The sequence below is a fragment of the Prionailurus bengalensis genome, chromosome B3, assembly GCF_016509475.1.
Source record: "Prionailurus bengalensis isolate Pbe53 chromosome B3, Fcat_Pben_1.1_paternal_pri, whole genome shotgun sequence".
Lineage (NCBI taxonomy): Eukaryota > Metazoa > Chordata > Mammalia > Carnivora > Felidae > Prionailurus > Prionailurus bengalensis.
In genome coordinates, this window is record NC_057355.1 from 84881919 (window position 1) to 84909307 (window position 27389).

Here is a 27389-nt window from a genome sequence, read left to right on the forward strand (position 1 = left end):
AGGATAGAAGTGTACAAAAATATTAAGCAGAGAGTAAGGAAAAACAATTTTTGTACAAGAGAGAAGGGAATATTTAAGATTACAGGGGTGTGGACCTTGTTGGGGTCAGGTAGAATTACAGATACACTACGCCATAACTTTGGAGAGTATTTCTGGATTTTGACTGGCATAAAAATGGAATTTAAAGTATCATATAACGCTCCCTGTGGCCCAAATAATGTATTTTATTTTTGACCTCTACAATTCACAAAACCTTGTGTGAAAACTTTCATACTAAAACTACAATAAAAATAATTTTAGCTGGAAATGCTCCAACTAGTTTAAGTGATACTGTAATCGGTGCAATCATGACTTTAATTTGGTTAAACATTGGGAAAAATGGGAAAAAAATCCCCTTATACATGCACACACGCTCCTAAAACATAATAAAACATGCCTTGTATTTGTCAAAATGGAACCTTGGGGCTGCCCTTTGCCCTCCTTCAGATATCACTTAACTTTTTCTCTAGTTATACTTAAGTATTTCAGAGAAGTGTAAACAAAATTTACCTTTCAGGCTCTTATTTTACGGGTATTTTGGCTAGACTGTCATCCATGTTAGGTATGGAATATGCAGCATGAGCCGTACATCTTAAAATCTATTTGACAAACCTTTGAAGCATACTACAAGGCTGTTTGGTTTTACAAGTGCAGAAACCAAGATCTGGGAGGGTGACTGCCCAAAACGCAGCTGCTGCATGGCTGCCCCGGGATCCCCAAGGCCAAGCTCCAGGTGCAGGTACGAGGCATGACGTCACCGGTGGTGCCAGGCGGCGGCTCCGAGAGCTGCGGACGTGGGCTGGGCCGGAAGCGGTGCTGCTGGCGGCCCTCCTCGCTCCGCCCCACGCGAGCTGGTCGCTGAGTTGTCCAGGCCGCGGTCTGCCAAGCCGGAGTGGGGGGGCGAGGCGCCGGCCGGCCCCGCCCCTCAGGCAGGTCCCACCCATCAAGGCAGCCCCACTCCTCCTGCCTTGGCGTGGCCGGGCGCGGCGCGAGGTGGGCGCTGCGGGTGAGTGCCAGTTCGTGACGGCCGGCTCGGTCCGCGCCTGGGTGGGGAGGCGGAGAATGGAAATGGGCTTATCGGCCATTACGTTCTATCTTGCCAGCGCCAGCAGCCCTGTAGCGGTGACAACGATGGACCCGGAGCCTCTGAGCCGTGCGGAGGGAGAAGCAGTAGGAGCCTCTGGAGCTGCGGCCGCCGCGACGTTCAGGGAATCGACTCGGCAGGTAGGTGGGGCCGGCGAGGGAGGTGGCGGCGCGGAGGCTGGGGCTAGGAGAGACTAGCTGAGAGGAGACAGCCCTCGTCCGCCGGCTGCCCTCTTTGGCCTGCGCGGTGTTGTGTTCCTCCCAGCAGGCCGCCCGCCGGAGGTGCGTTTCGGGGTTCGTCCTCACGGTATCCTCGCGTCTGCCCAAAGGCACCGGCTTGGGGCAAGGGGCGAACGCCTCGCCACAGCAGGGCGTCCCTCACCAACCCTTTCCGCTGGCAGCTCTGCGGACTGTGGGGGGCTCCCGGGGGTGCTATTCCAGCTTGGGGTCTGCGAGCGAGGAACGAAGGCGTGGCTCCGAAAGGCTGTCCTTAGAGTAGCTGGAAGCCAGGTGACGGCGGCTTCAGACACTTCTCTGCCTCTCCTTGTGCAAGTGCCTGAGTGTCTTGTTTGTGCCCTTTGGTTAGCTAATAGCAACTGTGTGCTGAGCGTTTACAGGCTTTCTTTCACTTAATCCTGATAACTTCTGCATGATGTGGGCGTTATCCCCATTTCACTCGCGGGGTAACTAAGGCTCGCAGCTGCCCAATAGAAGCATAATGGGAGCCACATTTTCTAGTAGCCATTACTTAAAAAGTAAAAAGAAATTTTAATTTTTAATTGTATATTAATATTTTATTAACCTAATTTAACAAAAAACTTAAATATGTAATTAATGTGAAAGTTAACAACGAGATATTTTACGTTCTTTTTGGTACAAGGCTTAGGAATCCTGCGTGTGTTTTAGACCTACTGCACATCTAAGTTTGGGCTATCCTCATTTTAAGGGAGCATTAGCCACATGTGGCTAGTGGTTACTGTGTTGGACAGCAGAAGTTTAGAGAGGTAAGGTCTGGAGGTTTGTTTTGTTTTCAGTTTGATAGTTTAAAGTAGTAGTTTAGGGGAGCCTAACTGGCTCAGCTGGTGGAGCATCCAACTCCATCTCAAGATGGTGAGTTCAAGCCCCACTTTGGGTGTGGAGCCTACTTTAAGAAAAATAATAAAGTGTTCTTTTATTAAAAAAAAAAGTAATAGTTTAGGAACTTTGGCCAAGTAAAACTAATGAAGAAATTGTTTCACCTGAAACTAGCTTATTAGTACAGTGTGGGCCATTAAGAACCTCGAGTTGCTCCTATGTAGAAATCTTTCCACCTTCAGTGGAAATGAAGCTTTTTGGGTAGCTTCAGTTTTGAGACTAACCACCACCTGAATGTTAGTAAGACATTTCCCCCAAACTACAGTTTCCTAGGGAATAGTGCGTGAATGCGAGTGTAGCTTCTTGTAGTATAGAACGTAGTTTGCATGAACAAAAACTTTTCTCCATACTAGTTTTAATATGGAATTTCTTGTTTTTCTCCTACTTGAGAAGGAGAAAAGTCATCACCAAGAAGGAATTCAGGGGCAACACTAATTGATTAGGGAGCCTCTTTTCATTTTCAGTAGAGACCTGTTGCTGACAGGTACATGTGAACTGGACCTTTAAGTCTGTAGTGTTCGATATATTTTCATTTGGTTTTTCCTTCTGTTGTTATCATTGTTTTCATCACTGCTTCAAGCTTTGAATCACTCTAATAGCAAAGTAAACATAACTGTAATGATTTATAAGCTAAATATTGTTTGAGGAGAGGCTCTTTGTTTTTTGGTTTAGTGATATTATATTATTTTCAGATTCCTGGTTGAAACATAATAAATATCTAAACAGTAAAGGAGGCTGTTGAACAAAAAGTAGGAAGTCATAAGAATACCCCCATCGCCAGTATCTCACATTCACTTTCACCAAAAGTAAGTTTCTGTTGTGATCATTCTGAGATTTCCTATGCATATATAGTCTCTCCTGCATTAAACATAAATAGGTTCATACTATACAAACTGTTTTCTGACTTTCCCTTTTTTGCTCTCGCATTCACATTCCTGAAACAGAAACATCTCTGGGAACCCCAGATCTATGCCTTTGAGCATATTTAGAGCAAAGAGGCCCAAGTGGGGACTTAGGTGGAAGGAGAGCCTCCTGTCCTTGATCAGTTGTCTGAACTGAGAAATTCTAAATGCAGTGTAGGGAAAGGAGTAAGAAATAGGAGCTTGGCTTTGTGTTTAGAATTTCACCTCAAATCAGGCCATTCAGTACCTGTTGTGATATCCTATCAGGCAGGTTCTTTGACTAGACTTTTAACCAAAATCTGAGCCTCAATATTATTAAAGGAGTGAAAATTTTAGTGCTACACATTCATTTATGTGGCACCTCTGATACCAAGAACTTATGATGTGCTAGGAACTATCTAGTGAAGGATACACACTCTGCCTACTTCCATGTTGCTACCTAGTTGGGGACGGTGACACAGAATAAATTCCATGATGTGCAATACATGTTTTAAAGAAGTTCTTGGTGCTAAGAGACTGTGTAAAAAGAAAATTGCCGTTAAAATCAGGCCCCGAGGAACTAGATAAGTTACTTTACAGTCTAGTCTGGTTAACTATAAAATGTGAATTGACAATGCATCTATTAATTTCCTGATGTTAGGAACCTCTTTTTTCGGATCTTTGGAATTTGTTAAAATGGAATTTGTATTATGGACAGTGAAATTTTTCTTACTAAGAGGTTTATTGTTTATCAGTAAAAAAGAAACATTTGCAAAATTCAGAGAATAACTTTCATTTATAATTGTTGGGAATTTTGCACCAGACTATTTTCATTTTCTGGTTGGTTTTACTCATCAATGCCTCCCTTCACTGTTCCCCCTTTCTTTTTCCCTAGAGGTTGGAATCACATGTCATAAACTGCCTTTCACAGGTTTTTTTACTTGCCACTCTCGTTCCTTAAGATGATGGGTTGACCAAACTATAGCCTATGGGCCAGATTCCCACTAGCCACTATATAAAGTTTTTTTGGAACACAGCTGTACCCATTTATTATGTATTGTCCATGGCTGCTTTCACAGAGTTGAGCAGCGGTGATAGAAGCTATATGGCCTGCAGAACCTAAAATATTTACCATCTGACCTTTACAGAAAAGGTTTGCTTATTCCTGTTTAAGAAGATAAACCTAAAACTTGGGTTTTACTGTATCAAAAATTAATATTAAATTTTTAAAAGGAAGCCATTAGATAAAAGTCTCTTTAATAAAAATCTTTATATGAAATGTTACTAGAGCAAATAAAATGCCATTTTTAATTCTATATTGTGTGTAGAGAATATTACTCAAAGTTTTGTTTAAACTTAACCTCGGTGTTGGAATGAAAAATATGAATCATGTTTCAGCCTTCACCTTTGCAGGTTTTAAAAAATCTTTTGGAAGGAATATTGCCAAGAGTCACAGCTAATGGAGATAGTAGCTAAGTTTATACTAATTGTTATGAACCAGCCAGAATGTTTTGATGTATTCAAGTTGTCCAAGGAAGGAAGGTAAAGTAGTTGAGCCAATAAGAGATATGCCTTCTCCTTTGCCTTTATCTAAGAAAGGAAAAATTAAGCCGATGAGAAATTACCAGAGGGAGCAGTGAGAAGCTGCTTCTGCTCTAATGGGGGTGGAACGGGACACGGTGATGTGCTGTGAAAGGTCTCAGCTCTGTCTACCGACAGGGACTGTTGCTTTGGCATCAGATCCATCCAGATAGTGTGATGACTGGAGATATAACCCAACTCCTCTGACTTTCCCTTGCTTGTGAAGGGATCCGCAGAGCTGAGTAATGGTTCAGAAGGAAATATTGACATCAGAACACCTATAAACCAAATCTTATTTCAAGGGGAAAAATGAAATTGAGTAGGAATGGCTCACTGTGCCTAGGGACCAGGTAAACCTGGTGGACCATTTGTTGTCCATTTTGTTTGTGGACATAATAAATGGGCTGGTCTTCCCTCATTAAGGGCCAGGATTTGTTTGAACCTTCAAGACAGGGTAGGGAGAATTGTGGCTTTTGTTTTTTCAGGTTAATCCAAAGATAGCCCCTGCTCTCAAGATTTTCATGATCTCAGTTCACTGTACAGGAGTCGTAGATGCTGTCAGTGATGTCTTCGTGTGTCTTGGAGCAATGTATGTGTTCTTTGAGTTGGTTATAGCTGGATTCAAATCCTGGCTAATGACTAAACTTACCTTTGGGAAGTGAAGAACAGAGAGGCCATATATTTTTTCGAAGAAGGAACTTAGAGGATTAGAGGAAATAATGCAAAAGTAAAGTTACTTATATTTGTATAACTGGGCAGTTCTAGTCCACTATTTTTATCAGTATAATCCCATCTCTGCAACTGCAATTCAAAGAATTTTCCTGTTGGTTGAACAACATTCATGGTTTTAAATTGTTTGGTCATATATACAAGTGTAAGACTCCTTATAGAGGACGAAATTTTTGAACTCTGGACTATTCTAGAGAATCCCACCAATGTGGACTCTAATCGTGGGAGTCCTGTAGTCCTATATCATTTTGTTCGTTTAGTCATAAAATTATATCAGTAATACATGAACATAGTCTCATCACAAAACAAAGAAAACAACAAAATACAAAAAAAGAATAACAGGCCCCCTTGACTACTCCCTTGCCTCAACCTCTGCCCCTGTCTTAGTACCTGTCCCTAGGAGTAACCACTTGCCAGATTTTTCTTCACAATTGCACTGGCCTTTTTGAAATATTCTAGTAAGGAGATGAAATAAAGCCTTTCTTAGGAGTTTAAACTTGAGGCAAGATGACAGTGAAAAACCTTGTCCTCTCCCACAGTGTGCATTTACTCTGAGTTTGGAACATGGCTATATATGTGAAGTAAAATTAGTATTTCCCTAGGAATGAAATTTGAGTGTAATTAGAATTCCATACACACTGTTATACTGAAATTTGTAAAATCCTTTTACTATCAGGAAAACTGTTGTCATCTATACATTATTCACTAGGAAATATGGAAATTTAGAGATAGAACACTTATGGCCTGTTTTCCAGATTTGATTTACAAATGAGTTTGTGTTTTTTTTTTTTATGAAATTTATTGACAAATTGGTTTCCATACAACACCCAGTGCTCATCCCAAAAGGTGACCTCCTCAATACCCATCACCCACCCTCCCCTCCCTCCCACCCCCCATCAACCCTCAGTTTGTTCTCAGTTTTTAACAGTCTCTTATGCTTTGGCTCTCTCCCATTCTAACCTCTTTTTTTTTTTTTCCTTCCCCTCCCCCATGGGTTCCTGATAAGTTTCTCAGGATCCACATAAGAGTGAAACCATATGGTATCTGTCTTTCTCTGTATGGCTTATTTCACTTAGCATCACACTCTCCAGTTCCATCCACGTTGCTACAAAAGGCCATATTTCATTTTTTCTCATTGCCACGTAATATTCCATTGTGTATATAAACCACAATTTCTTTATCCATTCTTCAGTTGATGGACATTTAGGCTCTTTCCATAATTTGGCTATTGTTGAGAGTGCTGCTATGAACATTGGTGTACAAGTGGCCCTATGCATCAGTGCTCCTGTATCCCTTGGATAAATTCCTAGCAGTGCTATTGCTGGGTCATAGGGTAGGTCTATTTTTAATTTTCTGAGGAACCTCCACACTGCTTTCCAGAGCGGCTGCACCAATTTGCATTCCCACCAACAGTGCAAGAGGGTTCCCGTTTCTCCACATCCTCGCCAGCATCTATAGTCTCCTGATTTGTTCATTTTGGCCACTCTGACTGGCGTGAGGTGATACCTGAGTGTGGTTTTGATTTGTATTTCCCTGATAAGGAGCGACGCTGAACATCTTTTCATGTGCCTGTTGGCCATCCGGATGTCTTCTTTAGAGAAGTGTCTATTCATGTTTTCTGCCCATTTCTTCACTGGGTTATTTGTTTTTTGGGTGTGGAGTTTGGTGAGCTCTTTATAGATTTTGGTTACTAGCCCTTTGTCCGATACGTCATTTGTGAATATCTTTTCCCATTCCGTTGGTTGCCTTTTAGTTTTGTTGGTTGTTTCCTTTGCTGTGCTACAAATGAGTTTTATTTGGACTGCACAGTTTAAAATTTTTTTTCGGTTTGAATGTCTTCATGGGGGATGCTTTCAACCCAGGGTCTACCCTTCCCTATATAGTTTTGCTCGCTTTTGGTACCAGTTGGCGTTAAAAAGCATTTTAATTAGGAACTTTTGGGTAAAGGAGAGATAACAGAGTTAAGTTATACTAGTTTTGTTTTGCCCACACATAGCTAAGCCCAAATCCAGAGATGTAGAATTCTCTGCCATGAACTGTTATTTTATTTTATGTCTCTACTGTATGTATATGTGCATCTATATGATTTTCCTTTGATATTGTACATTAATCCATAATTAGCATTATTCTTTAAATGAGTGAAGTCCAGAGTATCTTCACATATTATATAGCATTGGAATTGCTATGACTTGAAGTGCAGTGCTTGATTTCTTAGCTGTTGACTTCAAGAACGTTTATTGGTTAAGTTCTATTTTTTACCCTCAGTAGTGAGTGTGCATGTGTTTGCTTTATTATTCATTAAACTCCACATTTATGCTGACACTCTTGTGTGTATGTGACCTCTTTTAAAAAAACATTTAAGGATTGGTTTATGTTTCTTAATTCCCTACAATACAGCAACTAAGAATCTTTTCGCCATTTGAAAGATTAACCTCACTTGAAACTCATTATCTTATTATTGACATTAGATGAATAGTGAAAGAGGCTTTGAAAATGTAGAACTCGGAGTCATAGGAAAAAAGAAGAAAGTCCCGAGGAGAGTCATCCACTTTGTGAGTGGTGAAACAATGGAAGAATACAGCACAGATGAAGATGAAGTTGATAGCCTGGAGAAGAAAGACGTTTTGCCTACTGTTGACCCAGTAAGTTTGATACTTCTGTCAGTGGTTTTTAAAATTGATTTGTTTCCCCTTAAACATTGAATGAAGGGGCCTTTTGAGGTTTAAATTAACTATATATTGATTATCAAATTATACATTATGATTTTGGTATAAAATAGTATTTTTACAAATATGGATGGAAATATTTCCTGCATTTCAGTAGTGTGAAATCATTTGAGTGTCAGAATTCTTTGTCAGTGTAGCTAGGTTTCTTTAAGAGTTATCTTACTGAAGAGTGTTTGAATTCCAGTCCCTTTGAATTAAGGACTATAATAGTTTCCACCTAAAACTTAGGATTTGTCAGTTCTTTTTATATTGCCTCAAAGTTTGAGTAGAAGATGGGAGTGTACAGGGATGCCTGGGTGGCTCAGTTGGTTAAGCATCCGACTTCGGCTCAGGTCATGATCTCGTGGTTCGTGGGTTCAAGCCTATGGCAGGCTGTATGCTGACAGCTCAGCGTCTGGAGCCTGCTTTGGATTCTGTGTCTTCCTCTCTTTCTGCCCCTTTCCAGCTTATGCTCTCTCCCTCTCTCTCTCTCAAAAATAAATAAACATTAAAAAAAAATTAAAAAGAAAAGAACATGGGAGTGAATAGTTCTTAATTTTATGTGCCTTATCAGCTAAATTTAAGAATTTCTAAATTATACATGATATACTATAAAATTATAGGACTAGCTGTACGTTCTTAAAAAGGAGTGTTGTCCTCTAAGTAGGTTTTTGAGAGTTTAGTTGATCAATATTTACTGACTTTCTAATGGGTTCTCTTTCAGGCACTGGTGATACAGCAATGGGTACATAAATTTCTATTACATGCTAGTGGGCAGACAGGTAATAAATACATACTATAATTATTAGACTGAAAATTGCTATAAAGAAAATAAACCAGGATAACAGGATAGAGAATTATTAATTTGTATTCGATTTTAAAAATGTTATTACTAGTTTTTTATTAGATTCCACTCTTCATAAATTTTGGTTATTAAAAAAACATCAGATCCAGAGTCTCTACTATAGAATATATTCAAAGGACTGTGCAGTATACTCTGATGGCATTTCCAAATGCATGCAAAACATTGCAGAGGTGTTTCATGCATTGGGAGAATTGTTGGAATAAGTGTTTTTCTTTTAAATTAATTTGAAGGGATTCTTATTTATATACATTGTGTATATATGTATGAATTTAATTTAATTTAATTTTTATGTTTATTTCTTTTGAGAGAGAGAGAGCATGAGTGGGTAAGGAGCAGAGGGAAGGGGAGAGAGAATCTAAAGTAGGTTCCCTGCTGTCAGCATGGTGCCTGACGTGGGGCTCACAGACTGTGAGATAATGACTTGAGCTGAAATCAAGAGTTGGTCACTTAGCTGACTGAGCTGCCCAGGTTCCCCTTAAAAGTCATTGTCTCAAAAGTTGCTCTCTACTTACAAAGAAACTGATAATAAAAGCATTGCATAGAAACGAATGCATTCTTACTACTTTCCTAAAGATTAACTCTTTTTTAAAAAAGCTTTATTGAAGTGTGCCTGTGTGGCACAGTCAGTTGAGTGTCCAGCTCTTGATTTCAGCTCAGATCATAATCCTGTGGTCATGGGATCAAGCCCCACATTGGGCTCCACACTGAGCGTGGAGCCTGCTTAAGATTCTCTCCCTCCCTCCCTCCCTCCCTCCCTCCCTCCCTCCCTCCCTCTCTCTCTCACTCTCTCTCACTTTCTCTCACTTTCTCTCACTTTCTCTCCCTCTGTCCCTCAACCCTTACTCTCTCTCTCTCTCTCTAAAAAAAAAAAAATTAAAAAAAGGAAATAAAAGATTTATTGAAATACAGTTCACTTGGCATACAATTCACTGATATAAAGTTAGAGTGACCTGGCATTTATTTATTTATTTATTTATTTATTTATTTATTTATTATTTATTTAAATGTTTTATTTATTTTTGAGAGGAAGTGCACAAACAGGGAAGGGGCAGAGAGACAGAGAGAGGATCTCAAGCAGGTTCCGTGCTGTCAGCATGGAGCTCAAACTTACAAAGCAAACTATGAGATTATGACCTGAGCCAAGATCAAGAGTTGGACACTTAATCAACTGAGCCACTGAGGTGCCCCAGGTCTTTGATCTATTTTGAGTTAATTTTTGTATATGGTTTGAGGTAAGGGTCTAACTTCATTATTTTGCATGTGGTTTTCCATTTTTCTCATTCTTTTCTCATTGTATGATCTTAGTATTCTTGTCAAATTTGATCATAGAATGTGGTTTTATTTCTAGACCCTCAGTTCTCCTCCACTGATCTATGTATATATGTCTTTCCTTGTGCCAGTACCACACTGTCTGGGTTACTGTTGCCTTATAGAAAATTTTGAAGTTGAAGGCATTGAGACTTTCTACTTTGTCCTTTTTCTCCCAAGATTGTTTTGACTATTCTGGGCCCCTTTCAATTCCATATGAATTTTAGAATCAGCTTGTCAGTTTCTGCAAAGAAGTTAGCTAGGGATTATGTTGAATCTGTAGATAAATTTTAGAGCATTGATGTCTTAAGACTTTTGATTCATGAATCTTTAACTTCTTTAGATCTCCCTTAATTTTTTTCTATACTGTTTTGTAATTTTCAGAGTATAAGTTTTATACTTCATTCTTAAATTTATTTCTAAGTGTGGTTTTTTTTTTTTGATGCTACTGTAAGTGGAATTGTTTTCTTACAGTTTTCTTCTCTTCCAATCTGGATGCTTTTTATTTGATGTTCTTGCCTGATTACCCTAGCTAGAACCTGCATTACAATGTTGAATAGAAGTGCTGAGAAGTGGCCATTCTCATCTTGTTCTAAATCTTGCGCGAAACTGTTCCATCTTTTACTGTTAAATATGATGTAGCCATGAGTGTTCTGTAGATTCCCTTTATCAGTTTGAAGAACCTCCCTCTATTCTTAGGCTTTTTTTTTTTAAATCATGATGCAGCCTTGAATTTTGTAAAATGCTTTTTCTGCATCAATTGGGATGGTTTTGAAATTTTTGTTCTTTATTCTATTGGTATAGTGACATTAATTGATTTTTTGGATGCTAAACAAGCCTTACATTCTTAGGATAAAACCCACTTGATCATTGTATATAATTATTTTTATATGTTCCTGATTTGGTTTGCTGGTAATTACTGTGAATTTTTGCACCCATATTCATAGAAAATACAGGTCTGTAATTTTCTTGTAAGGTCTTTGTCTGGTTTTAGTACCAGAGTAATACTGGCCTCCTAAAATGAGTTGGGAACTGTTGCCACTCCTGGTTTTTTGGAGGGGGAGTAGGGGGGAAGAGTTTGTAAGAATTGGTATTCTTTTATTTTTTTAAGTTTATTTATTTATTTTGAGAGAAATCAGGGAAGGGACAGGGAGAGAGGGAGAGAGAGAATCCCAAGCAGACTCTGTGCTGTCAGTGCAGAACCTGATGTGGGGCTCGATCTCATGAACTGTGAGATCATGACCTGAACCGAAATCGAGTCTGATGCTTAACTGACTGAGCCACCCAGGTGCCCCCAGAGTTGGTATTAATTCTTATTTAAATGTTTGGTAGACTTTGCCTGTGAAGCTGCCTAGGCTTTTCATTGCGTCTGGGTTTTGTTTTTGTTTTTGTTTTTGTTTTTTTTAAAGTTTATTTATTTTGAGAGAGGGAAAGAGTGCAAGTGGAAGAGTGGCAGAGAGGAGGGGGAGGGAATTCCAAGCAGCTCCACTGACAGTGCAGAGGATGACTTGGGGCTTGATCCCATGAACTGTGGAGTCATGACCTGAGCCAAAATTAAGAGTTGGACGCTTAACCGACTAAGCCACCCGGGCACCCTGTGTATAGTTTTTTTTTTTTATTATTATTACAAAATTGTCTTCTTTCTTTTTAAGTCCATTGTGGCAGTTCTGTTTATTTCTTATAGGTAAGTTATTTAATTTGTTGTCATGCAGTTGTTCACAGTATTCCTTTATAGTTTTTTCTGTTTTTTCATTTCTGATTCTAGTAATTTGGGTCTTCCTTTTTCTTGGTCAGTCTAGCAAAAGATTGATCAATTTTGTTGATCTTTTCCAAGAATGAGCATTTGGTTTCATTGATTTTCTCTTTTATTTTTTCTCTCCATTTCATTAGTTTTCACTCTGGTCTTTATTATTTCCTTCCATCTGCTTGCTGTTGGTCTAGTTTGCCCTACTTTTCCCAGTGTCTTGAGGTGGAAGGTTAGGTTATCTTCTTTCTTAATTAGCTATGAACTTCCCCTTCTAAAAAAAATTATTTTGGAGAGAATGTGTGAGCAGGGGAGAAGGGCAGAGGGAGAGAGAGACAGAATCTCAAGTAGGCTCCATGCTCAGCCTGGAGCCTGACACGGGGCTCAATCCCATTACCCTGGGATCATGACCTGAGCCAAAATCAAGAGTTGGTCATCCAACTGACTAAACCACCCAGGCACCCCTGAAATTCCCTTTTAGAACTGTTTTAATTACATCTCATAAATTTTGTGTGTTATATCTTCATTTTCATTCATCTCAAAGTATTTTCTCTTTGACCTATTGGTTTTTTAAGAATATGTTATTTATTTCCCACATATTTCTTTTTTTTTTAACTACTTTTTTTTTTTAAGTTTATTTATTTTTGAGAGGGGGGAGACAGAGAGAGAGAGAAAGAGAAAACATGCAGGAGGGTTAGAGGGAGAGAGGGAGGCGGAGAATCTGAAGCATGCTCTGTGCCATTAGCTGATTGTGGAGCTCGAATCCACTGACCATGAGGTCATGACCTGAGCTGAAATCAAGAGCCAGTTGCTTAACCCACTGAGTCACCTAGGCGCCCCTATTTCCCCCATGTTTCTTAAATTTTCACATTTTTTTTTCTTTCTTGATTTCTAATTTCACCCCCATGTGGTTGGAGAACATACCTTGTATTCTTTCTCTCCTTTTAAATCTATGGAAGTTTGTTTTATGGATATCAGCATCTGGTCTTGTGGAGAATGTTCTGTACACACTTGAGAAAAATGTATATTCTGTTGTTGTTAGGTGGTGTGTTCTATAGATAGGTCTGGTTGGTTCATAGTGTTTTTCAAGTCTTCAATTTCCTTGTTGATCTGCCTGATTGTCCTATTCATGATTCAAAATGGGGTGTTGTCTCCAGCTGTTATTGTTGAGTTGTCTATTCCCTTCATTTCTGTCAGTTTTTGTTGAGTCCCTCTTCTGAATTTTTCATTTTAGTTATTACACTTTTCAACTACAGAATTTCTATCTGGTTCTCATTAATAATTTTCATTTTTTTATTGATTCTGTGTTTTTTTTTTTATGAAATTTATTGACAAATTGGTTTCCATACAACACCCAGTGCTCATCCCAAAAGGTGCCCTCCTCAATACCCATCACCCACCCTCTCCTCCCTCCCACCCCCCATCAACCCTCAGTTTGTTCTCAGTTTTTAACAGTCTCTTATGCTTTGGCTCTCTCCCATTCTAACCTCTTTTTTTTTTTTTTCCTTCCCCTCCCCCATGGGTTCCTGATAAGTTTCTCAGGATCCACATAAGAGTGAAACCATATGGTATCTGTCTTTCTCTGTATGGCTTATTTCACTTAGCATCACACTCTCCAGTTCCATCCACGTTGCTACAAAAGGCCATATTTCATTTTTTCTCATTGCCACGTAATATTCCATTGTGTATATAAACCACAATTTCTTTATCCATTCTTCAGTTGATGGACATTTAGGCTCTTTCCATAATTTGGCTATTGTTGAGAGTGCTGCTATGAACATTGGGGTACAAGTGGCCCTATGCATCAGTACTCCTGTATCCCTTGGATAAATTCCTAGCAGTGCTATTGCTGGGTCATAGGGTAGGTCTATTTTTAATTTTCTGAGGAACCTCCACACTGCTTTCCAGAGCAGCTGCACCAATTTGCATTCCCACCAACAGTGCAAGAGGGTTCCCGTTTCTCCACATCCTCTCCAGCATCTATAGTCTCCTGATTTGTTCATTTTGGCCACTCTGACTGGCATGAGGTGATACCTGAGTGTGGTTTTGATCTGTATTTCCCTGATAAGGAGCGACGCTGAACATCTTTTCATGTGCCTGTTGGCCATCCGGATGTCTTCTTTAGAGAAGTGTCTATTCATGTTTTCTGCCCATTTCTTCACTGGGTTATTTGTTTTTCGGGTGTGGAGTTTGGTGAGCTTTTTATAGATTTTGGTTACTAGCCCTTTGTCCGATATGTCATTTGCGAATATCTTTTCCCATTCCGTTGGTTGCCTTTTAGTTTTGTTGGTTGTTTCCTTTGCTGTGCAGAAGCTTTTTATCTTCATAAGGTCCCAGTAATTCACTTTTGCTTTTAATTCCCTTGCCTTTGGGGATGTGTCGAGTAAGAGATTGCTACGGCTGAGGTCAGAGAGGTCTTTTCCTGCTTTCTCCTCTAAGGTTTTGATGGTTTCCTGTCTCACATTTAGGTCCTTTATCCATTTTGAGTTTATTTTTGTGAATAGTGTAAGAAAGTGGTCTAGTTTCAACCTTCTGCATGTTGCTGTCCAGTTCTCCCAGCACCATTTGTTAAAGAGGCTGTCTTTTTTCCATTGGATGTTCTTTCCTGCTTTGTCAAAGATGAGTTGGCCATACGTTTGTGGGTCTAGTTCTGGGGTTTCTATTCTATTCCATTGGTCTATGTGTCTGTTTTTGTGCCATATTGATTTTGTCTTTTTAAAAAAAAAATTTTTTTTAACGTTTATTTATTTTTGAGACAGAGGGAGACAGAGCATGAACAGGGGAGGGGCAGAGAGAGAGGGAGACACAGAATCTAAACAGGCTCCAGGCTCTGAGCTGTCAGCACAGAGCCCGACGCGGGGCTTGAACTCAGGGACCATGAGATCATGACCTGAGCCGAAGTTGGACGCTTAACTGACCAAGCCACCCAGACGCCCCTGATTTTGTCTTTTTGATGCAACATTGTTATTCCTTCATTTCTTTAATTATGTTTTCTGTTACTTTGATGTTTTTTCTGTTAAATCCAACACCTAGTCACTCATGGGTAGTTGCTGTTGCCTGCTTTTCTTCCTGTGTACAGAGTATACTTCTCTGTTTCTTTGCATGACTCTTAGTTTTTTGTTGGAAATTGTACATTTTAGATAACATATTGCAACAACTCTGGGTACTGCCCCTTGCCTTCTCCCTCTCCTCCCTCCCACCCAGTCTTATTATTTGCTTGTGTTTTTGTTTTGTTTTGTTCTGTTTAGTGACTGTTGGATTATTTTAGTGAAGTCTGTCTCCTCCCCATGTCCTGTTCTCTCCTACAAACTAGCTGGCCTAAAAAAAAAAAAAGGGGGGGGGTTGGCGCCTGGGTGGCTCAGTCAGTTGAGCATCTGACTTCGGCTTAGGTCATGATCTCACAGCTCATGAGTTCAAACCCCATGTTGGGCTCTGTGCTGACAGCTCAGAGCCTGGAGTCTGCTTCAGATTCTGTGTCTCCCTCTTTCGCTGTGCCCCTCCCCCATTCATGTTCTGTCTCTCTCTCAAGAATAAATAAAACATTTAAAAACATTAAAAAAAAAAAAACTAGCTGGCCTGTAGTTTAGCCTGCATCTTTATACACTCTAAGAACTTCCTCTCAATTACCTTTCACCATAATCTCTACTGATTTTGAGAGCACCCTTTGGGCTTGAACTTTTCCAGCTCTGTTGCAAATGAAGTCAGTTCCTTTGGGAAAAGATTAGGAACTATCTGTTTTATGGCTTATTCTCCTGGGCAAAATCTCTTAACCAGAGCTCTGAAGTTGGTGGTAGGGACAGTGGTGCATTTCTGAGTGACACACGTACTTTTTTTTTTTAATTTTTTTTTTTGACGTTTAATTTTTTTTGAGACAGAGAGAGGCAGAGCATGAACGGGGGAGGGTCAGAGAGAGGGAGACACAGAATCTGAAACAGGCTCCAGGCTCTGAGCTGTCAGCACAGAGCCCAATGTGGGGCTCGAACTCACGGACCGCGAGATCATGACCTGAGCTGAAGTCGGCCGCTTAACCGACTGAGCCACCCAGGCGCCCCGAGACACACCTACTTTAAGAGCTGACTGCTTGGTGGAGGTGGGGAGCCTTAGATCTTCTTGGTTTTTTTCACTGCCTCATGAACCGGGCCTATTAGTGCCCCAGTATTCTTAGTGGCACCGTGCCCATGATATAGCCTCCATTCCATGAATGGGGGCTGACAGAAGGAATCCCCTACCTGTCAACTGCATTTACCTGGAACTTAGTCTCAATAATAGGTGGCTTGTGGGCAGGATCAGAAATGCTGATTGCTGGCCTATCATGCAATATTTGTCCTTCTGAGACTGGCTTATTTTATTAGCATAATGTCCTCAGTTTCATCTAGGTTGTTGTATATGATAAGATTCCCTTCTTTTTCACGATGAATTTTTCAATTATATGTATACATCACAATTTCTTTATCCATTCATTTGTCAGTGGACATTTAGGTGTTTCCACATCTTAGCTGTTGTGAATAATGCTACAGTGAAGATGGGAGTGGAAGTAACTCTTCAAGGTCCAGATTTCAGTTCTTTTGGGTAAATGCCAATATTGTAAATGGGAAAAAGAGCAGGATAGAGAAAGTATGACAGGGTTGTAAAAAACATACACGCTTAGGAAAAGACTGAGAAAATATACTAAAATATTAATGATAATTATTTACAGGTAGTGGAAAAATGGGTGGCTTAGATGTTCTTTATATTTTGCCCCATTTTCTAAGTATTATACAGTAAATAAGCATTACTTTTGTAATCTAAAAGTAAGTTTTTCAGTCCCAAAATATGTATGGAACCACAAAAGACTCCCAATAGCCAAAGTAATGTTGAAAAAGAAAACCAAAGCTGGAGGCATCAAATCCGAGACTTTAACCTGTATTACAAAGCTGTAATCATCAAGACAGTACGGTACTGGGGCGCCTGGGTGGCGCAGTCGGTCGAGCGTCTGACTTCAGCCAGGTCACGATCTCGCGGTCCGTGAGTTCGAGCCCCGCGTCGGGCTCTGGGCTGATGGCTCAGAGCCTGGAGCCTGCTTCCTATTCTGTGTCTCCCTCTCTCTCTGCCCCTCCCCTGTTCATGCTCTGTCTCTCTCTGCTCCAAAAATAAATAAACATTGAAAAAAAGAAAAAGAAAAAAAAAAGAAAAAAAAAAAGACAGTACGGTACTGGCACAACAACAGACATATAAATCAATGAAATAGAATAAGGAAACCCAGAATGGACCCACAGATATATGGCCAGTGAATCTTCAACAAAGCAGGAAAGAGTATCCAGTGGAAAAAAGACAGTCTCTTTAGTAAATGGTGCTAGGAGAACTGGACAGCAACATGCAGCAGAATGAATGTGGACCACTTTTACACCATACACAAAAGTAAATTCAAAATGGATGAAAGACCTAATTGTGAGACAGGAAACCATCAAAATCCTACAGGAGAAAACAGGAAGCAACTGCTTTGACCTCGGCCACAGCAACTTCTTACTTGACATGCCTCTGGAGGAGGCAGGGGAAATAAAAGCAAAAATGAACTATTGGAACCTTATCAAGATAAAAAGCTTTTGCACAGCTGGGGTGCCTGGGTGGCTTAGTCAGTTAAACGTCTGACTACAGCTCGGGTTATGATCTTATGGTTCGTGAGTTCGAGCCCCACATCAGGCTCTGGGCTGTGGAGCCTGCTTCAGATTCTGTGTCTCCCTCTGCCCCTCCCCTGCTCGCTGTCTCTCTCTCTTTCTCTCTCTCTCTCTCTCTCTCAGAAAATGAATAAAACACTAAAAAAAAAATCTAAAAAAACCAAAAAACTTCTGCACTGCAAAGGAAACAATCAACAAAACTAAAAGGCAACTGACAGAATGGGAGAAGATATTTGCAAATGACATATCAGATAAAGGGTTCATATCCAAAATCTATAAAGAATTTATCGAACTCAACACCCAAAGAACAAATAATCCACTGAAGAAATGGGCAGAAGACATGAATAGACACCTTTCCAAAGAAGACATCCGGATGGCTAACAGACACATGAAAAGATGCTCAACATCGCTCATACCAGGGAAATACAAATCAAAACCACAATGAGATATCACCTCACACCTGTCGGAGTGGCTAAAAATAACAATTCAGGAAACAACAGATGTTGGTGAGGATGTGGAGAAAGGGTAACCCTCTTACACTGTTGGTGGGAATGCAAACTGGTACAGCCACTCTGGAAAACAGTATGGAGGTTCCTCAAAAAGTTAAAAATAGAATTACCCTACAACCCAGCAATTGCACTACTAGATATTTATCCAAAGGATACAAAAATGCTGATTCAAAAGGCTACATGAACCCCAATGTTTATAGCAGCACTATCAACAAATAGCCAAATTATGGAAAAAGCTCAAATGTCCATTAACTGATGAATGGATAAAGAAGATGTGGTATATATATACAATGGAATACCACTCAGTGATGAAAAAGAATGAAATCTTGCCATTTGCAACAATGTGGTTGGAACTGGAGGGTATTAAGCTAAGTGAAATAAGTCAGAGAAAGACATCACATGATTTCACTCATATGTGGAATTTGAGAATCTTAACAGATGAACATAGGGCAAGGGAAGGAAAAATAAGGTATAAACAGAGAGGGAGGCAAACCATAAGAGACTCCTAATACAGAGAACAAACTGAGAGTTGATGGGGGTGGGGAAAATGGGTGATGGGCATTAAGGAAGGCACTTACTGGGATGAGTACTGGGTGTTATATGTAAGTGGTGAATCACTGGATTCTACTGAACCAAGACTACACTGAATGTTAACTAATTTGAGAATAAAAAACAAATAAAACATTTAAAAAATAATAAAAAATAAAAATAAGTTTAAAAACCAAAAAGATAGCAAGTCTCAATAGTTCTCTATTAAGGAAGAGATGGATACTTTATGCAGGAAGAGATTGATACTTAAATTTTTGTAGAAAAAATGAATCAGCTTGAGTTTGCATCATAAACTGGAAGTCTTGAAGACCAAGATCTAGTCCATTTTTCTTATTACTGGGATGGTGGTGGCGGTAGCGATGCTGGCAGTAGTGGCAAGGTTCCATTGTAGGCTCTTGAGTCATCTGTCCTTTTGATTCAGTGAGGTCAGTGTTTAAACAAAGAGCCCTATACGTTCATTCTGTATAATTGTGTGTGATGATAGATGTTATTCGGGGATCCTTATCCGGTCTCTCAGCTCTGGAGCAGGTTTGACTTTTTGGTAGTCACCACATGGTTATTAGCAATTGTTCTCTCTAGAAACAACCCCAGGAGAATTGGTCCACTTAGAAATATATGCTTTCCTTCAAAAGCCTGCTTAATCCCTTTCTAAGTAGTTTCTTGGCCCTATCATTATAATGTGTTATAGAAACTGGTTCCATTCCCTAGATTACTGCACTGTCCCATTTGCTGGAAGGACTGTAAGGTAAACATGAAGGGGGGCCTGGGTGGCGCAGTCTGCTGAGCGTCTGACTTCGGCTCAGGTCGTGATCTCGCAGTCTGTGAGTTCAAGCCCTGCGTTGGGCTCTGTGCTGACAGCTCAGAGCCTGGAGCCTGCTTCGGATTCTGTGTCTTCCTCTCTCTGCCCTTCCCCACTTGCTCTCTCTTTCTCTCTCTCTCTCTCTCTCTCTCTCTCTCTCTCTCTCTCTCTCTCAAAAATAAGCATTAAAAAAAAAAGGTAAACATTAAGATGAGAGCATCTTAAACAGAGTCCCTAAAATAACCCTTATCCTCAAATAAGAGAGATGCTTCCTGCTCTGAATGTAGAAGATATACATATATTAGATTTGATTGAGGAAAACATAAATATACAGTATTTTCTTAGTTGAATGTATTTGCTTGGACACTCATTCTTGTGTAAATAGAAGTGGAGGAGCTAACTCACTTCTGTGTCTTTCCAAGAATCCTGTCACAGAAATTCGCTTACCCACTTTTCATGAGAAGATTGTGTTATATGTTTCCCCCTTTTCTCTTTAGTTTGTCTACCCAGTTACAGATATTCCTGTGTTTGCTGTTTTAATACCCTTATAATCATGAACATATCTTAGCTAAGAATGTTATCTTTTTTCTCCTTCCTGGAAACAGTATTAAAATAATAATAATAATTGTTATTTGATTGATTGCTCTCTACTTCCTTTTGGTAAACAAAAATATTGGTATAGTGAAGCATGCTTATATTACTGATTTCATCCACAGAGGCAAACTGTCATCTGTGTGGCAAGCTTCACAGAAGTATTCTGTGGGAAGTGCAGCATCAAGATTAACAATGGAATTGTACAATGTAGATTTTATTCTACCATTGGTCCTATAAATATACAGTCAGCTTGTCTTGGGCTATATGGTCTAGTCCCTTTATAACCTTTTTTTTTTTTTTTTTTAATTTTTTTTTCAACGTTAATTTATTTTTGGGACAGAGAGAGACAGAGCATGAACGGGGGAGGGGCAGAGAGAGAGGGAGACACAGAATCGGAAACAGGCTCCAGGCTCTGAGCCATCAGCCCAGAGCCTGACGCGGGGCTCGAACTCCCGGACCGCGAGATCATGACCTGGCTGAAGTCGGATGCTTAACCGACTGCGCCACCCAGGCGCCCCCCTTTATAACCTTTAAAGAAACAGAAAAACTCATCTTGTTGCTTATTGGTCATTTATTTTCCCACCATTGAAAGTTCATTTGATATACCCTTACTTATTCTGCTTCATTTATCTGAATCTTAATTTGCCTACTGTATCATAAAGTATGTTGTACTGTATGATTTAAAAAATGTTTTTGAATTAATTTATTTTTAAATTTACATCCAAGTTAGTATATAGTGCAACAGTGATTTCAGGAGTAGATTCCTTAATGCCCCTTACCCATTTAGCCCATCCCCCCTCCCACAACCCCTCCAGCAACCCTCTGTTTGTTCTCCATATTTAAGCATCTCTTATGTTTTGTCCCCCTTTCTGTTTTTATATTATTTTTGCTTCCCTTCCCTTATGTTCATCTGTTTTGTATCTTAAAGTCCTCATATGAGTGAAGCCATATGATATTTGTCTTTCTCGTACTGACTAATTTCGCTTAGCATAATATCCTCCAGTTCCAACCAGGTGGTTGCAAATGGCAAGATTTCATTCTTTTTCATTGCCAAGTAATACTCCATTGTATATGTGTATATCACATCTTCTTTATCCATTCATCCATCGATGGACATTCGGGCTCTTTCCATACTTTGGCTGTTATTGATAGTGCTGCTATAAAAATTGGGGTGCATGTGCCCCTTCAAAACAGCATACCTGTATCCCTTGGATAAATACCTAGTAGTGCAATTGCTCGGTCATAGCGGTAGTTCTGTTTTTAGTTTTTTAAGGAACCTCCATACTGTTTTCCAGAGTGGCTTCACCAGTTTGCATTCCCATGTACTGTGTGATTTCTTAAGGTCCCTTTCTATTTATTGCATCATCTCTCTGATACTGTGCTTATCAATAATAAAGGCAAAAAAACCAGCAAGACAGGAGAAAGGCTATAGATTGTAAATTCATAAATAATCAAGACTATGACTTACCAACTCCATTTTTAGGGGCTGCTGCTTTTTTTGGTTATTCCATGGGTTTAAGGTGGTGGTAGTTAAATGGGTAAATATAAAATGTCTTTGTAGAATTCTGTCTATAAAACTTTTAAATTTTTAGTTGGATTGTAGTCTATAGTACTATTTATAGAATGTTTTATGTGCCAACCAAGTATTTGATTACTTCATTCTGGCCTAAATATACAGAATGAGTTTAGGTATGAATGTTGCTAACCTGACTTCTTGTTGCAGACAAAACTTACCTGGGGCCCCTACTTATGGTTTTACATGCTTCGAGCTGCCACATCAACCCTTTCAGGTACTACTTTTCTGTTTGAGTATTGTATAACTATTATAATATGCTCCAAAAACAGGAGCTTTGCCAAATGGGGTGTTTCCAAAGTGAAGGAGAAACAATAGGGAGGTAATTACTTTACTTTCAGCAGCTAGCTAGCATTAGAAGATGTTAATCTAATCTTCAGCTTCTGGTTGTGGTGTTTTTTTTTTTTTAAAGAACTGAAAAATGGCTTTATTAATTTATTTTATATTAATTTTTGTGTTTTTGAAACTTAGTTCTGTCAGCAGCTATTTTGCTATTTTGTTACATGATTTCCTACTGATACTGTTGTCATTCTGTTTGCTTATTCTAGAGCCTGTAGTTACAATTCATTTATATTTTAATTTCATTAATACTTCATATCTTAATTTGAGCTGTAACTAAGTCATATTTGAAGGAAATGAATTATCACCTTATGACTTAATCATGCTAACTTTAAACATAGGTTTTAAATCATAAAGCTTTCCTCTGTTTCCAGTTTTAACTCCCTCATAGCTTCTGTCATTTTCTGCTTTTTACTAGAGCTAATTTTGAGCAGTAATTCATACAAGAAACGTTTACTGAGCACTTAATATACCTACACAGTGTGGTGTAATGAAAAGAACATGAGCTTTACATTCAGACCTGGATTACATTTTGGATGTGCTTCATCAGCCCTTCTGAGTCTAACCTTTCACAATGCCTGGCATGTGGCAGGCACTCAGTGAGTGTTAGAGAACAAGCCCTTCCTCTCCTACAGCCTAATGGTGTCCCAACTCTCTAAGAGTATATGTTTTTCTTTAAAAAATAGACACATAAGAGATAATTATAATACATGGTGATATGGGTTATAATTAGAGGTATAAGGAGAGTGTTGTTAGGAACAGAAGGAGCCACTATTGCCTCTTGGGGAAATCAAGGAAGATACACAGAAGAGATGTATTAAGTGTTCATAATCTCCCTGAGGGCAGAGACTGTAACTTTTGTATTTTTACAGTGTCTTGCACATAGAAAATACTTAAGAAAAGTTTATGGAATTGTGTAAGTCATCTAACTTTTGTATCCTTAGTGTGTGACTTTCTTGGAGAGAAGATTGCATCTGTTTTGGGCATCAGCACCCCTAAATACCAATATGCCATCGATGAGTATTACCGGATGAAGAAGGAGGTGTGTCTCCTTTTTACATTTTTTTCATTCAGTTCGGTTTACTGTGGACTTCATGGGTTGTGTAATGAGCATATATATCGTCCTTAGCTGCCCAAAAGAGAGCTCCCTTAGGATAGGCATTTCATTCTAGTGTTATTAATTTATCAACTTAGATATTTTTAATTTATGTATTTTTTAATACTGAAATTTCTCTAGGATCTTGGTGTGAAACTAAGCTAGATTTCATTGTGCTAGGTGTTATGTGAGGTGTTATTTAATCTTCATACATCTCTCTTTGGATTGTTTTTGCAATTTTAAGATGAGCAAAGAAGACTTAGTCTCTATACTTAGGATATATAGATGTGGAGGGTTAGGTGCACAGAAAATTACAAGTATTAGAAATGTGTAAGTGCCAGTTGTTAAGGCACTAAGAGGTGAAGCAATTTTGTCTGCAAATGTAGTGAGGTCTTAGGGTGGGGGTAAAATGGGTTGAGCCTTAAGGAATGAGAAAAGTTTAGCTCTCAAGAGCATGGGCTGAAGAACCAAAGGGTCTGAATTCGAGTTTTGACTCTGCCACTTCTAACTTAGTAACCTTGAGCAAGATGCTTAACGTCTGTAAAGCCTCAGTTTCTTTTTTTAAAAAATTTTTAAAAATGTTTATTGATGTTTTGAGAGAGGAAAACAGAGTGTGAGTGGGGGGAGGGGCAGAGAGAAGGAAACACAGAATCCGAGGCAGGTTCCAGGCTCCGAGCTGTCAGCACAGAGCCCAGTGCAAGCTCAAACTCGTGAACTGGGAGATCACAACTTAAGCCAAAGTCAGGCACTTAACTGACTGAGCCACCCAGGTGCCCCATGTAAGCCTCAGTTTCTTCATCTTAATAATCAGAAGTGTGGCATCCATGTTCAGGGTTGCTCTACAGATTAAATGAGTTAATATGTAAAATGCTTAGAAAAAGCACCCAATGTATATAGATGAGCATGGGATAAATATTGGAATCTTTTATTATTTTCCTTCAAGCAAATGGGGAGGGCAGCTCAGCTGAAGCTAGAATGTAGAGGCATGAAGAGAAGTCATGTATCTGGAGAAGTGGCTAGAATAGTACTTTGTCACTGGAGCAGAGTGCAACGGGAGAGTGCCTAAGGCAGCTTACTTTATATTTGTTATATGGTTTCAAAAATGTTTTATGAACACATGAGTGTTTTTAACACTACCAGCCTTGTTTACAGCCTCATTACCTCACCTGGACTATTAAAGAGTCCTAAGTGTTCTCTTTTTCTTGTTTTCTCTCAAGCAAGCTCTAGAGTGATCTTGACAGGTTACTTATTCTGTATTAACTACCCATATTGTGTTGACTGATACAATTGCCACTTCTTCCATGAATTTAGTAGTTCTGGAACTGGAAATTACTTACTGTCTAAATCTCTATAGCGCTTATTCCTTTCTGTCTTAATACTCTTTTTACATGTCTTAACTTCCCTCCTAGATTGTAGACTTCTTGAGGGCAGTGACTGCCTTATCTGTATACAAGCTGCTTACAGAAGCATTAACCATGTTATACCATTTAGTGAATAGACCACCCTATTCCACTGAATAGGCTGATATCCTATAATTGAAGTGATACAGTATTTAGCAATTAAAAAAATTTTTTTAATGTTTATTCTTGAGAGAGTTAGAGCATGAGTGGGGGAGGGGCAGAGAGAGAGAAACACACACAGAATCTGAAGCAGGCTGCAGGCTCTGAGCTGTCAGCACAGAGCCTGATGCAGGGCTCGAACTCATGAACCACGAGACCTGACCTCAGCTGAAGTCAGACACTTCTTCAGCTGGCTGAACCACCCAGGCGCCTCTAGCAATTTTTTAATTTAGATTAGAATCTGAAAATATATAGCCTTTGTCAAAGTTAATTCAGGTCCCATCTAAGGGAAGCAGTGCTGTACCGTGTTTTAAAAATAACATCACTTTCTTTAAAATGTCATATAATAGTTTCCATTTCAGTTTGGGAACAGGGGACAGGGAGGTAAGTCTTGTCTTAATTTGACCAAACTGAATTGGACATGACACTAATGTTTTAGTTTAAAAAAAAACAAAGGCACAAGTAGTTGAAAGCAGGGGAACAAATATTTCTTCTGGGCATTTATATTTCAACAATTCTTGATATTTCCTCTTTTTAGGAAGAAGAAGAAGAAGAAGAAAACAGGATGTCTGAAGAAGCAGAAAGACAGTACCAGCAGAGTAAACTGCCAGCTGATTCCATTGTCCAGACGGATCAACCAGAAACAGGGGCATCCAGTTCATTTGTGAATCTCAATTTTGAAATGGAGGCAGACTGTGAAGTAGTTATGGAAAACAAACAAAATCCAGTCTCTGTCCCACCGTAGAATGAAATGACTATCAAACTTCAAACTCTAGGGTTTTTATAATATCAGGAACTTTCACATTCTTTATTCAGTGGGACTTAATACAATTATTTATATTTTAAATTATTATCTGGAAAGGGAGAAATGTTTCTTTATTCTTAGGGTCTATCTAGCAAAAGCCAGATCTGAAATTTGGGCATTTATATTATGCTTTTACTGTATGTCAAGTTAGTGCTTTGGTTTTAAAATATTCTTTAAAAAAATAAGGACATTCTAGAGCCGTAATTGCCAATTAAGAGTTAAATTATCAAACGTGTCTGTTATTTGTGTTTGTAAGAAAAAAAATAGTTAAATTACTGATTAAGACTAATTGGAGCTGATCTTCCTGGTCTCAGATTAAAATGAGGACTTTCCCCCATAGATTTTCTCATGTTGTCTTACATTTATACATCTAACCATTAATTTCATACTAAGGATGGTTTACCGTGTGTAATAAAAGGAGCAAGACAAAAGCACTTTGATTTTTCTTTCCTTGAGAATATTTTATGAAAAGATAACACCAATTTTAAGATGGGTTTACTTTTTTTAATGCAGGTTACTACTTAATCTTTTTCTTTTTCAGTACTCAAATAACTAGCTTTGAAAATTATGTTAAAAACACTAGTTACGGGATGAATTTATTAACGTGTTTGTATTCAAGTGGTAACACCTAGTGGTTATCCACATGGCATCCTGGTTTTGTCACTCAGTGGACCCTGAATGCTTCCTATGGGATAAGTCGTTGCAGTGAGGTGGGTGGAGTAAGGGACAGATGAAGACTTAACCCTTCAGGGGCTCACTGTTGAATATTGTATAAGGTGCCATGGTAGCATAGTGGTGACTGGTTATTACCTTTTCAAAGTAACAACAGTAAGGTGGACAATTTACTTAACCCAGGTATGGTCAGTTCTCTAGAGTCCACTGTGCTATTGGCAAAACTTAACAAAAGTGTAATATGAAACTGATTTTGAAAATATTCCTAAGTATGTGCTCATAGTCTTACAGATATCTGTATGACTGATTTATAACTAAATGTGGGTAAGGAAGAATGTGTGGAGTATTTCAGAAACGCTGCTCTTAAAAGCTTTTTCACAAACTTAAAGCTTTCAGAGATTAATGGTTGTCCAAAACAGCATTAAGCTTTCAGTCTTAAGTATTTTTATATAAAATATGGCTTCAGAGAAACTCTAACATAGGGTACAGTAGGCCTGTTAAGGAAATCTTTTATCAGTGAACACGAACATCTGGCCATTAAGTTCTTCAACTAAAATTTGAAGGATTTAGGAAAGATAATTTTTCATCTGGAATCTTCAGTTAGAAGGATTTGTGGTATGGTACTTCATGGTATATGATGGTAATTTTTCGGTCATGGGTGTAAACTCTTTAATTTAGTACTTAAAGGATTAATCTTCAGATTATGTAATTAATGTCACCATAAATTTTAGTTTACCAGTAGCGCTGAAACATGTTAACCTGACCTCCTCCAATTTGTTTTAAACTTCATTTGAGATAGGACCTCTAACTCAGATATTTATTGGTTTATCCAGTGAAGGCATGCATATCTAAAGATGATCTGAATCTTCTCTCTTGAAAGGCACTAGATCTGAAAGTTTACCTAGAAACTCTTCTGATTGTAGTAGAAGGAAGATGAATTATGAAGGTTTTGTTTCTTAAATTTCACTTTCTCTACTTGTCCAACAGTGGCCAGTTTGTAATGTTTATATAGTTATTCAGTGTGCCTTAAATTTTTATACTTTACTTATGCAAACTATAAAATTTCCCAGAAATGCATTAAATGGTTTTGTCTTATTTTTAAGCCTCTTTCAATTTTCCTTCCTTTTCAACTCTTTTTATAATTACTATTTCCTTTGGATCATAGTTCATG

General features: G+C 38.9%; 1 protein-coding gene across 4 annotated transcripts; it reads left to right on the plus strand.

Annotated features, from left to right (window-relative positions):
- The first annotated feature begins 934 nt into the window (after positions 1-934).
- FAM177A1 (family with sequence similarity 177 member A1) lies at positions 935-27295 on the plus strand. 4 transcript variants are annotated; one of them, XM_043555991.1, is made up of 6 exons: positions 935-1045; positions 1143-1263; positions 7916-8089; positions 21898-21964; positions 23031-23128; positions 25280-27295. In XM_043555991.1, exons 2-6 carry the CDS (start codon positions 1171-1173, stop codon positions 25484-25486), a joined length of 639 nt encoding a protein of 212 aa, XP_043411926.1. In that variant the 5' UTR covers positions 935-1045; positions 1143-1170; the 3' UTR covers positions 25487-27295. The 4 variants fall into 4 exon arrangements, with proteins under 4 accessions (XP_043411926.1, XP_043411925.1, XP_043411928.1 ...); XM_043555993.1 differs by lacking the exon at positions 935-1045 and adding an exon at positions 2949-3062 and having other exon boundaries at positions 1151-1263; XM_043555992.1 differs by lacking the exons at positions 935-1045; positions 1143-1263 and adding exons at positions 2005-2126; positions 2949-3062.
- Positions 27296-27389: the final 94 nt, after the last annotated feature.